Source organism: Pristiophorus japonicus, chromosome 14, assembly GCF_044704955.1.
Source record: "Pristiophorus japonicus isolate sPriJap1 chromosome 14, sPriJap1.hap1, whole genome shotgun sequence".
In the NCBI taxonomy this organism is placed as follows: Eukaryota; Metazoa; Chordata; class Chondrichthyes; family Pristiophoridae; genus Pristiophorus; species Pristiophorus japonicus.
In genome coordinates, this window is record NC_091990.1 from 40,294,708 (window position 1) to 40,309,231 (window position 14,524).

General features: G+C 44.2%; 1 protein-coding gene across 2 annotated transcripts; it reads left to right on the forward strand.

Annotated features, from left to right (window-relative positions):
• Nucleotides 1–552: 552 nt before the first annotated feature.
• Nucleotides 553–14,138, forward strand: LOC139279378 (interferon alpha-inducible protein 27-like protein 2A). 2 transcript variants are annotated; one of them, XM_070898497.1, is made up of 6 exons: nt 553–684; nt 2,922–3,046; nt 4,230–4,256; nt 7,664–7,699; nt 10,725–10,886; nt 12,959–14,138. In XM_070898497.1, the coding sequence occupies exons 2-6, from the start codon at nt 2,995–2,997 to the stop codon at nt 13,063–13,065; spliced, it is 384 nt and encodes a 127-aa protein (XP_070754598.1). In that variant the 5' UTR covers nt 553–684; nt 2,922–2,994; the 3' UTR covers nt 13,066–14,138. The 2 variants fall into 2 exon arrangements, with proteins under 2 accessions (XP_070754598.1, XP_070754597.1); XM_070898496.1 differs by lacking the exon at nt 553–684 and adding an exon at nt 696–955.
• Nucleotides 14,139–14,524: the final 386 nt, after the last annotated feature.

Sequence of the window (14,524 nt, forward strand, 5' to 3'; positions counted from 1 at the left end):
TGTGACCTCAGTCATTGGGGTTTGGGGGTCAGGTGTGACCTCAGTCACTGGGGGGAGGGGTCAGATGTGACCTCAGTCACGGGAAGGGGGAAGGAGTCAGGTGTGACCTCAGTCACGGGTGTGGGTGGTCTTTATACGCTTCAATAGTGTGATGTCACACTCGCTGTAATTAGATGCACATTTGTAATGTTTCTGTACAACTGTTAAAATACAGGCTGTTAAAAATGTTTGCCTCACTACGTTGCGCAAGTTATATTTTCTGTCCGGGCTTCTTTGCTGTGCTCCCACCCCGTGTATCCCCGGATACAGTTTAATAAATATGGTCACCCTATTAGACCCTTTAACTAGCTTTAAGCAATTTAATCTATAGCCTGTTTTCAATTTATTCTCAAACTTTATAATATCCTTTTAACACTCTTTGTCCCCTGAATAAAGCCGATGTCTGAACTACAAGTGTCCGGAAAATTTAAAATTAATGGGTTCACATTTGTGCTAAAATTGTGGAGAGAGGGATTTCAGAGAGTGGACCATCCTCCAGTCTCCCGTGGAATAGTCTCCGCTGTTCGCACTCAGCCAAAGAGCAGTCCATGACATCTGCTCGATTTCCGAGGAAACGAAACTGAAACTAACGGCGCAGGTTCGATTTCCTTGCCTCGACAGAGTCACGGGATCTTGACAAAAAAGGTAAAGTCGGAAAAACAGCTGTTGTGTCTTGGCTGCCTGTGTTAGGGCGCGGTTATAAATTAAAGGGAACAGCCTGTTCTCGCTGCAAAATAAAAGGCCACCTGTGCCGGAAATTGCATTGAAAGTTTAAAGGGTTTAATCCGTTGAGCATTAGGCTCCAGCAGAATCCGCTCAGTTTGCTATATATCCTGCACTTCAGTGAACATCCGGTTATTTGTACTGAGATCTGCTGCAGTTCACCTTGGCTTTGGGTAACTCCAACATTTACCAGGTATATATATATATTCATTTAAGAGAGATTGATGTCGTGATTCAAAACAGGGTAGTTCTTCTACAGATTGCATTTTTTTTTTAGCAATATTACTTTTCCATAATCGTTTAAAAATTATTGCAAGTAAACACCAGTTTATTCATAAAACACCAGTGCATTTTTTAAGGCATTTTTGTTGTTTGCACCATTACTTGTAGGATGATGATGACCGGTACTTTCCTATGTGACAAACAGTAACTCTGCGCCCTATCGACTCCTGCCAAATTGCGCAGGAGTTAGCGGAGGCGCTGGCACAGTAACGCCTCGGGCCTCCGCGCAACCGACGGCGACATTATCGGCGTGCGGTGACCCCTTAGCGCCACTTGCCGACCCCTTTCCGCCCCACCACTGAAATTGCCCTGCGTCCCGCGGTGGTGCTGCTGCCGCCACCAGAAGCTTAACTGGTCTCACCATATCAACACTAGCTACAAGAGCAGGGCAGACGCTGGATACACTGATAAGTGGCTCATCTCTTGACCCCTCAATGCCTCTTCACAGTCTACGAGGTAAAGTCATGATTGTGATGAAATATTCACCACTCACCTGGATGGGTGCAGCTACAACATCACTCAAGAAGCTTGGCGCTATCCAGCATAGAGTAGAATGCTTGATTAGCCCCTGGCCATTGAATTCAGTATCCCCATCTTCATAGGCGGTCCCTCGAAACGAGAATGACTTGCTTCCACGCCAAAAAAGAGTAAGTTCACAGGTGTTCCAATGAAGGACCTAAAGTTCCAGGTCCTAAACTACATTCTGAAGGGTGGAAGATGCCTGTGCGTGGATTTTTTTTCACGTGTGGTGACTGTTGCACACCAGCCACCACACGGACTTGATAGAGCTAGGTCTTGGTCCAGTGCCAAGAATTACCCAAGATGACTGGAGACCAGCTCTGCTGCACGGGCCATCAGCAGCAGGTTGGGACCATAAAAGGAGCGGCGAGCGGTGGCCTGGGAGAAGCGTGGAGGCCCCGACCTGCGGAAGAACACCAGCGGCAGGTTGGGGCCATAAAAGGAGCAGCGAGCGGTGGCCTGGGAGCTGCGTGGAGGCATGCAACTTCAGGGAGCAGCGCGAGCTGCGAAGGCAGCAAAGAGTGACGTCATCAAGGTCCAGGTTGGCGATTAGAGTGTGGGCAGATACAGCAGGAGAGGCGAGGTCAGGGCGAAGGAGCGGTGAGAGACTGTAGAGGGATGTGATCGAGGCCCAGGGGAGGCGTGAGCAGGGGCCTGGTGGCAGCACGAGCCAGCCCACACTGTGATTCAGTACCCACCCTCTTAATCATCAGCACACTGGCTTGTTTGTGTCTGTACGATTTACAGGATGCATTGCAGCAACTCACCAAGCTTGCTTCAAAAGCATCTCCCAGCCCAGTGACCTTTACCAAAGTTAAGAGCGGCAAGATCATAGGAACACCTTCCCCTTCCAAGTCACGCACCATCTTGACTTGGACATATCCCCCACATTCCTTTATCGTTACTTGGTCAAAATCCTAAAATTCCCTACCTAACACCATTTTGGAAGCACCATCAACAAAAGGATTGCAGCGGTTCCAGGCAAATGATCTCGGGGCAATGAGGGATGGGCATTAAAACTTCAGCGTTCCCAGCATTGCCCAGATCTTGGGAACGAATAAGAAAATACCACCTCTGATAGCAGCAGCACGACTACATTTTTATTGAAAGTTAGCCACTGATATATCCCAATAAAAATGAAGTACAATTCAGTTTTATCTAGCAATCACATAAGAGTGAAGAGTTATAATTTCACTGAAGGTAACTAGGCAAAATTTGAAACCCAAGGTTTTGCGATAACAATTAGCACCAACTCTGACGTTCTAAATCTGCTACCAAATGAAGTTACTACACAGCACAGTCAGGACTTCCCTATTAACCTTTTAAACTGAAATTGCTTCTTGTGTTGATCCATTCAGGTAGCTCATAGTGTTCCAGCTGTTGCTGAAACCTGAAATTCTTGTATTGGTCATCCTTGAAACTATTGGAAAAATGCTACATCTGGTCTATATCCTGCTGATCTTGTCTGCTTCTTTCAACACAGGTGAGACATAGACTTATGTGGTAATGCTGATTGATTTCAATTACTTGCAAAGTTATGCCTGACCCTTCTACAATCTTACTGAATTTTTTTTTATTGGGAAACAAGTGAGCTGTAAAGACTCATCAAGTTGATCATAGAAAGGGCAACTACGTCTGAAAATTCTGAGTAGGTAACTTACTTTTAATCTCAAAGTCTATTAATGCTACAGAAGGAAGGAAAGGCGCACATCTTGAGGATATGATTGGAACTAGATTCTTGCATTCCAGGGAGCTGAGGATCTAATCCACACAATGAGAATACATGTCAGTTATACACATAGAACAGAATGGAGTAATGGCAGAATGTTCTTTGGCAATGGCACCAAAGATCAAAGTTGGAGGAGATAAAAAAGAGAACCAAAAAGAGTTAGCAACTATACAATCAGGATGGTAAAGTGCTGAAAATGAGGATTCACAGAAGTTATTGACAAATGACCATAAGAAACGCACCCAGAGGTCAAGAAAAGAACGGTTGAAGCTGCTTTTTCATTTATTAAAAAAAAATACATTTAGCAATTCTATTAGTTGAATCGCAGAGGTTATGAGCACAGATAAAAGCTTTGGATTCTTGAGACTGATCAAGATGGAACTGCATTAAGCATAATGTTTGAGTGGCAGACAGCAGCCAAGCATGATTGAACCAGATTGCAGTGACATCTGTGATGGGAAAGAGTGAGATATCAAGATTGTCATGCCACCTACAATAACATTAGTTACTTAGCTGCCACAAACAGAAAGTGCAGAAGAGTTGAACCATCAAGAAATCACTGACTATCCCAATTGAGATTTATAGAGATTAAAACATCCATTCTGAAGCACACCTTGTAATGTTGAACATGTGCGAAAGGCATGGTGGCGATGCATCCATCTAACTGTGTAATATATTGAAAGTCTTCCATATAGCCCACACTTTCTGCAAAATATCATCGCGATTCCAAAGAAATCCATTGATTGATTGTAAAATGCTTTGGGTCAGTCTTCGGATGTGATAAAGTGCTATGTTAATGCAAATTTGTATCCTCCGACTTACTGTGACCAATGATATGAGAGACCTGACACTGCGTGTAAAAGACAAATATTTTTGAAAAGTCAAAATAAAAAAGAACATTTTCTCATTCATGTTATTAATCTGCTCCCCTTTACAGGTTCAAGCTCGTCTTCATCTGACAATGGTAAACCTCATTCCTCTCTATCCAATCTCTTCCTTATATATTCCTCCTTTCTTCAATACTGTGTGACTTGTGTGTCCGTAGTGATCATACAGTTCTCCGTTATTAGTTGCGTTGCTAAGAGGTGCTTTTTTTCTCTTCAATGATTTATCTTTTTCAAGTGAGCAATGGCAGGGCTGGGGGATGGAACACTTTCCCATTTCTCTCTGCACTAGTATTATTTACTGCATTGGGAAAGTGTCAGTTGGGCACTCAGTTATTTTTGTAATAAAGGTACAGCATGGGCGACTTTAATCTACATATTGATTGGGCTAATCAAACTGGTAACAATACGGTGGAGGAGGATTTCCTGGAATGTATTAGGGATGATTTTCTAGACCAATATGTCTAGGAACCAACTAGAGAGCTGGCCATCCTAGACTGGGTGTTGTGTAATGAGAGAAGACTAATTAGCAATCTTGTTGTGCTAGGCCCCCTGGGGAGGAGTGACCATAATATGGTAGAATTCTTTATTAAGATGGAGAGTGACACAGTTAATTCAGAGACTAGGGTCCTGAACTTAAGGATAGGTAACTTCGATGGTATGAGACGTGAATTGGCTTGGATAAACTGGCAAATCATACTTACATGGTTGACAGTGGCTAGGCAATGGCAGACATTTATAGATCACATGGATGAACTTCATCAATTGTACACCCCTGTCTGGAGTAAAAATAAAACGGGGAAAGTGGCTCAACCGTGGCTAACAAGGGAAATTAGGATACTGTTAAATCCAAGGAAGAGGCATATAAATTGGTTAGAAAAAGCAGCAAACCTGAGGACTAGGAGAAATTTAGAATTCAGCAGAGGAGGACAAAGGGTTTAATTAGGAGGGGGAAATAGAGTATGAGAGGAAGCTTGCAGGGAACATAAAAACTGACTATAGATATGTGAAGAGAAAAAGGTTAGTGAAGACAAACATAGGTCTCTTGCAGTCAGAATCAGGTGAATTTATATTGGGTAACAAAGAAATGGTAGATCAATTGAAAAAATACTTTGGTTCTGGCTTCACTAAGGAAGACACAAATAACCTTCTGGAAATACTAGGGGACCGAGGGTCTAGCGAGAAGGAGGAACTGAAGGGAATCCTTATTAGTCAGGAAATTGTGTTAGGGAAATTGATGGGATTGAAGACCAATAAATCCCCAGGGCCTGATAGGCTGCATCCCAGAGTACTTAAGGAAGTGGCCCTAGAAATATTGGATGCATTGGTGATCATTTTCCAACATTCTTTTGACTCTGGATCAGTCCCTATGGACTGGAGGATAGCTAATGTAACACCACTTTTTAAAAAAGGAGGGAGGGAGAAAACGGAATTATAGACCGGTTAGCCTGACATCGGTGGTAGGGAAAATGTTGGCATCAGTTATTAAAGATGAAATAGCAGAGCATTTGGAAAACAGTGGCAGGATCGGTCCAAGTCAGCATGGACTTATGAAAGGGAAATCATGCTTGACAAATCTAGAATTTTTATGAGGTTGTAACTGAAAAGGGAGAACCAGTGAATGTGGTGTATTTGGACTTTCAAAAGGCTTTTGACAAGCTCCCACACAAGATTAGTGTGCAAAATTAAAGTACATGGTATTGGGGTAATTTATTGATGTGGATAGAGAACTGGTTGGCAGACAGGAAGCAGAGAGTCGGAATAAATGGGTCCTTTTCAGAATGGCAGGCAATGACTAGTGGGGTGCCGCAGGGTTTAGTGCTGTAACCCCAGCTCTTTATAATATACATTAATGATTTAGATGAAGGAATTGAATGTAATATCTCCAAATTTGCAGATGATACGAAGCTGTGTGGTGGTGTGAGCTGTGAGGAGGATGGTAAGAGGCTGCAGGCTGCCTTGGACAGGTTAGGTTAGTGGGTAAATGCATGGCAGATGCAGAATAATGTAGATAAGTGTGAGGTTATCCACTTTGGTGGCAAAAACAGTAAAGCAGAATATTATCTGGATGGTGACAGATTAGGAAAAGGGGAGATGCAACGAGACCTGGGTGTCATGGTACATCAGTCATTGAAAGTTGGCAAGCAGGTACAGCAGGCGATGAAGAAGGCAATGGCATGTTGGCCTTCATAGCTAGGGGATTTGAGTATAGGAGCATTGAGGTCTTATGCAGTTGTACAGGGCCTTGTTGAGGCCACACCTGGAATTTTGTGTTCAGTTTTGGTCTCCTAATCTGAGGAAGGACGTTATTGCAATTGAGGGAGTGCAGCGAAGGTTCACCAGATTGATTCCCGGGATGGCAGGACTGACATATGAGGAGAGACTGGATTGACTGGGCCTGTATTCACTGCAGTTTAGAAAACTGAGAGGGGATCTCATAGAAACATACAAAATTCTGACTGGTTTGGACAGGTTAGAGGCAGGAAGAATGTTCTCAATGCTGGGGAAGTTCAGAACCAGGGGTCACAGTCCTAAGGATAAGGGGTAAGTCATTTAGGACCGAGATGAGGAGAAACTTCTTCACTCAGTTGTTAACCTGCGGAATTCTCTGCCGCAGAAAGTTGTTGAGGCCAGTTCATTAGATATATTCAAAAGGGAGTTAGATATGGCCCTTGCGGCTAAAGGGATCAAGGGGTATGGAGAGAAGGAGAGAAAGCGGGAAAGGGGTACTGAGGTTGAATGATCAGCCATGATCTTATTGAATGGTGTGCAGACTCGAAGGGCCGAATGGCCTATTCCTGCACCTATTTTCTATGTTTCTACCCATTGATTGAAAGAAATTGTCCCATTGCAGCATTTTCTTTAAAACCATGTCCTCCCCACTACCAGCCTTCACGAATCCAGCAAGCTTATTTTGCTGTTGCCTCCAGCTGCATGAAAACTGGTGCCAAACGCATGGCAGTAAGCACAATAAAAGTGCCTTTATTCAAAGCCGAATTAAGAATTCTTGTGGCACTTTGAGGTCTATCCGCAGCCCCAAAAAACTCCCTTCACCTCATCGGTGAAAATCTACCCCAAAGGAGAAGACTTGGCTGCTGCTCTCCAGCGCTGGGATTCACAGATGTTGCCAGGCGGCTTCTGTCCAATGGGATTGAGGATAGGGAGACTGAGCTCCTTGGGTTGTTAACAGGTGGCTGCTTATTGGACACAGCATGCCATCCCTGGCAGTACCCCCCCTATTTGGCTGGGGCCCCCGGGCATGGTGCCCGTGGGTTAATAAGTTAATATGCCCCTGTCATTATTGGTGCTTGTGCTGAGAAGAAAAGTACTTTGTGCATTACACAGGTAGTCTACAAACAAGTAAAGTTGCAATCTAAATTTAGCGTGTCTGATTTCGTACATTACAGGTTTAGCAGTCAAATGAGCAGCTTGTCTCACTGTTGTCGAACACTTGTCTAATGCTTGTGTTTGGCCCATGTATTTACAGATTGGTCGACAGCTGGCTGGATTATTGGAGGAGCAGGTAAAGTAACAATTTGCATCGATATATAGCACCTTAACACATTCTCAGGATGTCCCAAAGCCCTTCACAATCAATTGATTAGCCGTCACTGCTGTTATGTCATCATCATAGGCAGTCCCTCGGAATCGAGGAAGATTTGCTTCCACTCTAAAAATGAATCCTTAGGTGGCTGAACAGTTCAATGCGAGAACCACAGTCCCTGTCATAAGTGGGACAGATAGTCGATGAGGGAAAGGGTGGGTGGGACAGGTTTGTCGCACGCTCTTTCCGCTGCCTGCGCTTGATTTCTGCATGCTCTCGGCGATGAGACTCGAGGTGCTTGGCGCCCTCCCAGATGCACTTCTTCCACTTAGGGCGGTCTTTGGCCAGGGACTCCCAGGTGTCAGTGGGGATGTTGCACTTTATCAGGGAGGCTTTGAAGGTGTCCCTGTAACATTTCCTCTGCCCACCTTTGGCTTGTTTGCCGTGAAGGAGCTGTTTATTTGCTGTTATGTGGCAACCAATCTGTGCACAGGAAGGCCCCACAAACAGCAAATGATGAGATAAACTGTTTTCACTGATGTTTGTTGAGTGAAGAATGTAGAAGGACTCCTATTCTTCTTCGAATAGAGCCATGGCAACTTTTGCTGCACCCACTTGTGCAAGCAGATGGCGGTCTTCGTTTTACATCTCCTCTGAAAAATGGCACCTCTGACAATTCAGCACTCCCTCAGTACTGCGCTAAATTGTCAACCTAGTTTGAGTGTAGATGAGCAGAGAGACCTTGGTGTCCACACACACACATCCTGAAGGTGGCAGGGCAAGTTGGTAAGGTGGTTAAAAATGCATATGGGTTACTTGGGTTTATAAATAGAGGCATAGAATATAGAAACAAACAGATCATGCTAGAATTTATGAATCACTGGTTAGGCCTCAGCTGGAGTATTGTGGACAATTCTGGCCACTACAATTCAGAAAAAATGTAAAGGTTTAGGCCTGGAAATTCGGTACCGCCCCGTTTGGGGACAGTAACACTCGAACACTCACAAGGCACGAGACTTTGCGCCAGACATAGAAGTCTCGCCTCTCACGATAAATTGGGGTTACTGCCCCCGGAGGGAATTGGAGCCCTAAATCACCGGGGGGCGCTAACGAGAAGCACAAATGACCCCAATTTCTCTCCTTTTAGACTTCAATGTAGTGGGCATGATTAAGAAGTTTGCAAATGATACATAAGTTGGCCATTTGGTTAATAGTGAGGAAGATAGCTATCGACTGCAGGAAGATAGCAATGGACTAGTCAGGTGAAAAAGTGGCAAATGGAATTCAATCCAGAGAAATGTGAAGTAATGCATCTGGGAAGGGCTAACAAGCCAAGGGAATACACAATAAATGGTAGGATACTGAGAAAAGTAGAGGAACGGAGGGATTTTGAAATTTTTGCATGTCCGCAGATCCCTGAATGTAGCAGGATGGGTAGATAAGGTGGTTAAAAAGGCATAATGGATATTTGCCCTTATTAGCCGGGGCATAGAATATAAGAGCAGGGAGGTTATGATTGAACTGTATAAAACACTAGTTAGGCCACAGCTAGACTACTGCGTATAGTTCTGGTCACCACATTACAGGAAGGGTGTGATTGCACAGAAGAAATTACGAGGATGCTGCCAGGACTGGAGAATTTTAGCTATGAGGAAAGATTGGATAGGAGGAAGCTGAGGGAAGACTTAATTGAATGCTGTGATTATCTGCACAAATATCTTTGAGATCTTCTGCGGATGCATGCACGTTACCCCGGAGTCGCGCATATGCAGATGATCCCCTTCGGCGCATGTGTGTTTATTGATGCCGCGCAGGCATAGTAGCGGCCTGCACCATGGCCATGCTTTCCTCAGCTCCATAAGGAGATAGTCAGGGGATCTATTGTTGGCCGGTGGGGGTGGGAGGGGGGAGAAGAGAAGAGAAGAGAAGAGGAGATTCTGGGTGGGGGGGGGGAAAGAGAGAGTGAGACTGGGAGGAGAGAGAAAGAAATGGAGGGGGGGTGGTGTGGGGGGAAAAATAAAGAGAGAGAGACTTGGGGAGAGACGGTAGTGGGGGGTGGCAGTGGGAAGAAGGTTAGGAACTTATTTGGTGGGTGAGAGAAGGTCTTGACCAACAAGGGTAAGCCCTGTCTGCTCTGTGAGCTCCATTCTGACTGGAGCCTGACAGTCTTAATAGTTCGAATTACACTTTGCAAAGTACTTGATTACTTCGGCAGGCAGGATCTAATTACACATTCCAGATAAACTGCTGGGTGTGTCTATTCCTCCAAGGTGACCAATCAGAAATCTGGTGTTGGAAATAAGCGCAACCTTAATTGAGGTGTATAAAATTATGAGGGGCCTAGAGTGACTAGGAAGCATGTATTCCCTTAGCAAAGAGGTCAATAACCAGGGGGCATAGATTTAAAGTAATTGGTAGAAGAATTAGAGGGCAGATGAGGAGACATTTTTTTCACCCAGAAGGCGGCAGGGGCCTGGAACTCGCTTCCTGATGGGCGGTAGAGGCAGAAACTCTCATTACATTTTGAAGGTACTTGGATATGCAGTTAAAGGGCCGTAACCTGCAAGGCTACGAACAGAGAGCTGGAAAGTGGGATTCGGCTGAATCGCTCTTTTTCAACTGGCACAAACATGATTGGCTGAATGGCCTCCTGTGCTGTAAGTTTTGATGATTCTATTCTGATTGTCAGCGGTGAAATGTCTTGTTGCAAATTCAGCTTTTCTTTGAGCAAATTTGAAACTTTAATTTGTAAACTTGTGACGTGGTGAGGAACTCTAAGAACTAGGAAGCTGTAGTGGAATTGCACTGATGCGAAGTGAAGGGCTGCCTCAGTTCTTTCCAAATGGCAGCTGGGGTCATCAGTCATGGCAAGCCCATTTCTTACTATATCATTTTGGAATTGTTGTAGTCGTGATCTCTATAGTCACCAGCCCAAACGGAGTGCTGCATCTCTATGCAAATATTTAATTCTCTTACCAACGACTTTATTGTCCCTACTTTGCAGTTGCTGCAGTAATTGCTGCCCCAGTTGTCCTCGGTGCGGCAGGCTTTACTGGTGCTGGAATAGCAGCTGGATCCCTAGGAGCACATTTGATGTCTGCATCCGCGGTCGCCAATGGAGGAGGGATAGTCGCTGGTGGTGTCGTGGCAACCCTCCAGTCTATTGGTACGATTCCATGTTTGTTTTATTTTTAAATCAAATTGAGAAATAGAAGCTTGCTTTTAGTACAATCACTGGTCCAACACCTTTTAAGTCACTCCTCTATATATAAACATACATAAACTGCTGAAGTTTTGAGGGTCTGTGGTTTCTCAGATAGGATAGGCTGTATTTTGTGGGGGGGGAGGAGGGGTTAGCGGGTGGGATCGGTGGCGGGTCGGGTGAGAATTCTTTTTTTGATAGCAGGTCGGGACCCCACTGTCAACCCGCCTCAACCTTTCCCAATGTCTGTCTGTCAGCAGACCCGACAAAGACAGCGGTGGCCGACCCAATTAAATTCATTATAATGTCATCAACAGACCTTTGACGGGCTTTTTAAACTTTTTGAATTTTACTGCATGGCCACGGGAACCACGTTGTTCGGGATGTACGGCTATCAACCTGAGGCAGGGGTTCAGTGGCCATTGCACCAGCTGATTAAATGACAGCTTCAAATGTACAGTAAAAGCTCCCACTTGACTGATCCTCACTTTCCTCAGCCACAAGCTGTTTTTCCGGTCCATTTCCAGCTTCTGCAGGCTTTCCACTCTCCATCCACTCTCACCTCATTGGAAGAACTCTCCCAATTGAGAGAATGCTTTTGTCATCTCTACTTCACCTGCCTATACCATCAATGTGGGTGCCCTTTATACTGTCTCAGAATCCAACCAACATCAACCCCAACACCAGCAGCATCAACAACACCACCAATCTTCTCTGCAATCACCTTATGCTGCACAGGACAGAGGGCATCAGCATATTGCTGCCAGGGATGGCCTCAACCATGGCCAGATTTACTTCACTTGACGCTGTGCACCCTGACAGCCGCATGATGCACTAGGTTGGCACCACTCCACACCAACACCATAAAGCATCCCTACAATATCCAAGCCATTCCTTTCACACTCACCACCATTGTGGGGGGTGGTGCCCTTGTGTCTCGCCATTCACTGCAACTCACTAAGTCACTTCCAAATCCACACAAATCCGTCCAAGAACGGAAAGTGTTGAAAATAAAGGTTTCAATGTTTGACAGCACATTAACAGAAACTTTACATGAACATTGAATAAAACATCCAAGTGGCTACCCTTGTGTGTTGTTAGTTGGTATGATGGCACTGGGGTGAGTGTGAGGGGTGGCTAGGGAGATGGGGATGTGATAATGTAGATAGGGATGGGTGGAAGTGCAAGGTAAGTTGGTGTGAGTAAGGATGTGCAGGAGTAGGGTAGGGAGGGCTGAGTAATGGGGATGTGATGAGAGGCACAGCAGGATGAGGTTGAGTGCACCCAGGTCCTCCTGACCACATCCCTGCTTGTGCCCTCCTGTGCAATGTGAAACCAGGCTGTGTTGGTGTCCTGGGAAGGTCTCTTCCGTCCATGGGAAGGGAAGAGAACCTCCCTGGGTGCTGTGACTCCCTCCATAAGCATATGGAGGGAGTCATGGGAGAATCTAGGTACAGTCCTGCACTTTTGTACAGTCACTGTCAGTGTTTGCAGCACTTCAGTGCTGTGGAACACTGACATCGCAAATGTCAACAAATGTTACCACCGGGGTAAGGAAAATCTCGGCCAAAGTTATCAATCTTGGCTGGGGGTGAGATAGCGATTGGCTAAACAGTTAATATTGGCAGATGGATAAAACTTCATTGCTGCTATGTTTATTGAATTTGAAGTGAAACTGATCTGCAAAACCAACTAGAAAAAGGTCGACTATATCATTTGTATTTTGAAATAACATTTAAAGGAACGCTTAGCAAAAACTGTGGATGAACAGTTTTGCATCCGTATAATTGTTCCGTTTAAAACTGTATAGCCATTCAGCTGGAGACCAAACCTGCATCAGGTCATAGGCTTGAGAGTAGGGGCTTGGCTCTGATTTTTTTGTGTTGATGAATCGTGCACATCACAATGATCTGAAGAGAATGTGTGTGTGGGGACGGTGCAATTTTATAAATAAGTTTAGGGAAGGTGTTGTAGAAATATTGCTACATATTGAAAAGCATTGTGAAGATTAATATATTTTTCTTTTATTCGTGAAGGAGCTGCAGGAATGACTGCTGCTGGGACTGCTGCAGTAGGAAGTGTCGGTGCTGCCGCTGGCTGTGCTGCCAAAAATTCTTTTGACAGTTCTGAACATGAGCCTTAAAATCAACACGCTGCTTTCAAAGTAGATAATCATAGAAACATAGAAAATAGGTGCAGGAGTAGGCCATTCGAGCCTGCACCGCTATTCAATGAGTTCATGGATGAACATGCAACTTCAGTACCCCATTCCTGCTTTCTCGCCATACCCCTTGATCCCCCTAGTAGTAAGGACTTCATCTAACTCCTTTTTGAATATATTTAGTGAATTGGCCTCAACAACTTTCTGTGGTAGAGAATTCCATAGGTTCACCACTCTGGGTGAAGAAGTTTCTCCTCATCTCGGTCCTAAATGGCTTACCCCTTATCCTTAGACTGTGACTCAATCAGCATGAGTTGGGCAGCTTACGACCAAGGGTAATAAGTTAGGGGTTTTGTGTGCATGGGATGAAATGTTACCTGCTGAATATTCTATAGATTTGGATTTCAAAATGAACCAAGTAATTGCAAATACTTTAAATTTTAGTATGGGTGGTTCTATCCTTTTGTTTCTATCCCTATGCCCTGCTAACAATCTTGTCAATTAGAATTGGTTTAAACATTCTACACTGTATCATCCCCAGATAGCACATTGTTCTATTAACTGGTCACTGAGTGAATGGAAACAATTCAGCTCTGTGACTACATTCCATAGAAATGACAAGTATTCTGTGGATGCTGTAAGTGCACCATTGAATGTAATGCCAATACTTACTAGCATGGTCCACTCCAAGTATGAAGATTGTCTGTGCTGGGGTGGTGGATGTATGGTGTGTATACATGCTTTTAAGAGGCTGCTGAAAACCAATCTCTGATCAAGCTGCCCTAACATCTCCTTTTATGTGGCTTGCTGTCAATTTTTTTCTGATAATGTTCCAGTGATGTGCCTTGGGTTGTAACACCTACATTAAAAGCATTCTATAAATGCAAGTTGTTTTTGTTGTACATCCCATGTCCCACTGTAACTTCGGCAGAAGAATAACGTAAACCATGGGAGATCTAACTAGAGTCTCAAGGTTCTCCAGTGAAATGCACAACATTTTTTTGTCTGTTGCTAACTACTTCTTAAATAAACTACGCAACTCAAAAAAAAAAAAATGAGTCTCGTGGTTGACATGTGGGTCTGGTAACTCTACATCTGTTATGTCTTGTGTCAAAATGATTTGCGATGGTAAACATAGATATTCATTTGTAGAGACAATTTATGAGAAGATTATAATACAAAATCAAAATACTGTGGATGCTGGAAATCTGAAATAAAAACCGAAAATGCTGGAAATACTAAGCAGGTCAGGCAACATCTGTGGAGAGAGAAACAGTTAACATTTCAGGTTGTTGATCTTTCGTCAGATTGGAAAAAATTTGAGATGTAACAGATTTTAAGCAATCGCAGAGACAGGGAAGAGGGGTAGGAAAGAACAAAAGGAAAAGTCTGATAGAGTGGAAGGTAGGAGAGATTAAATGACAGAAGTTATGATAGTACA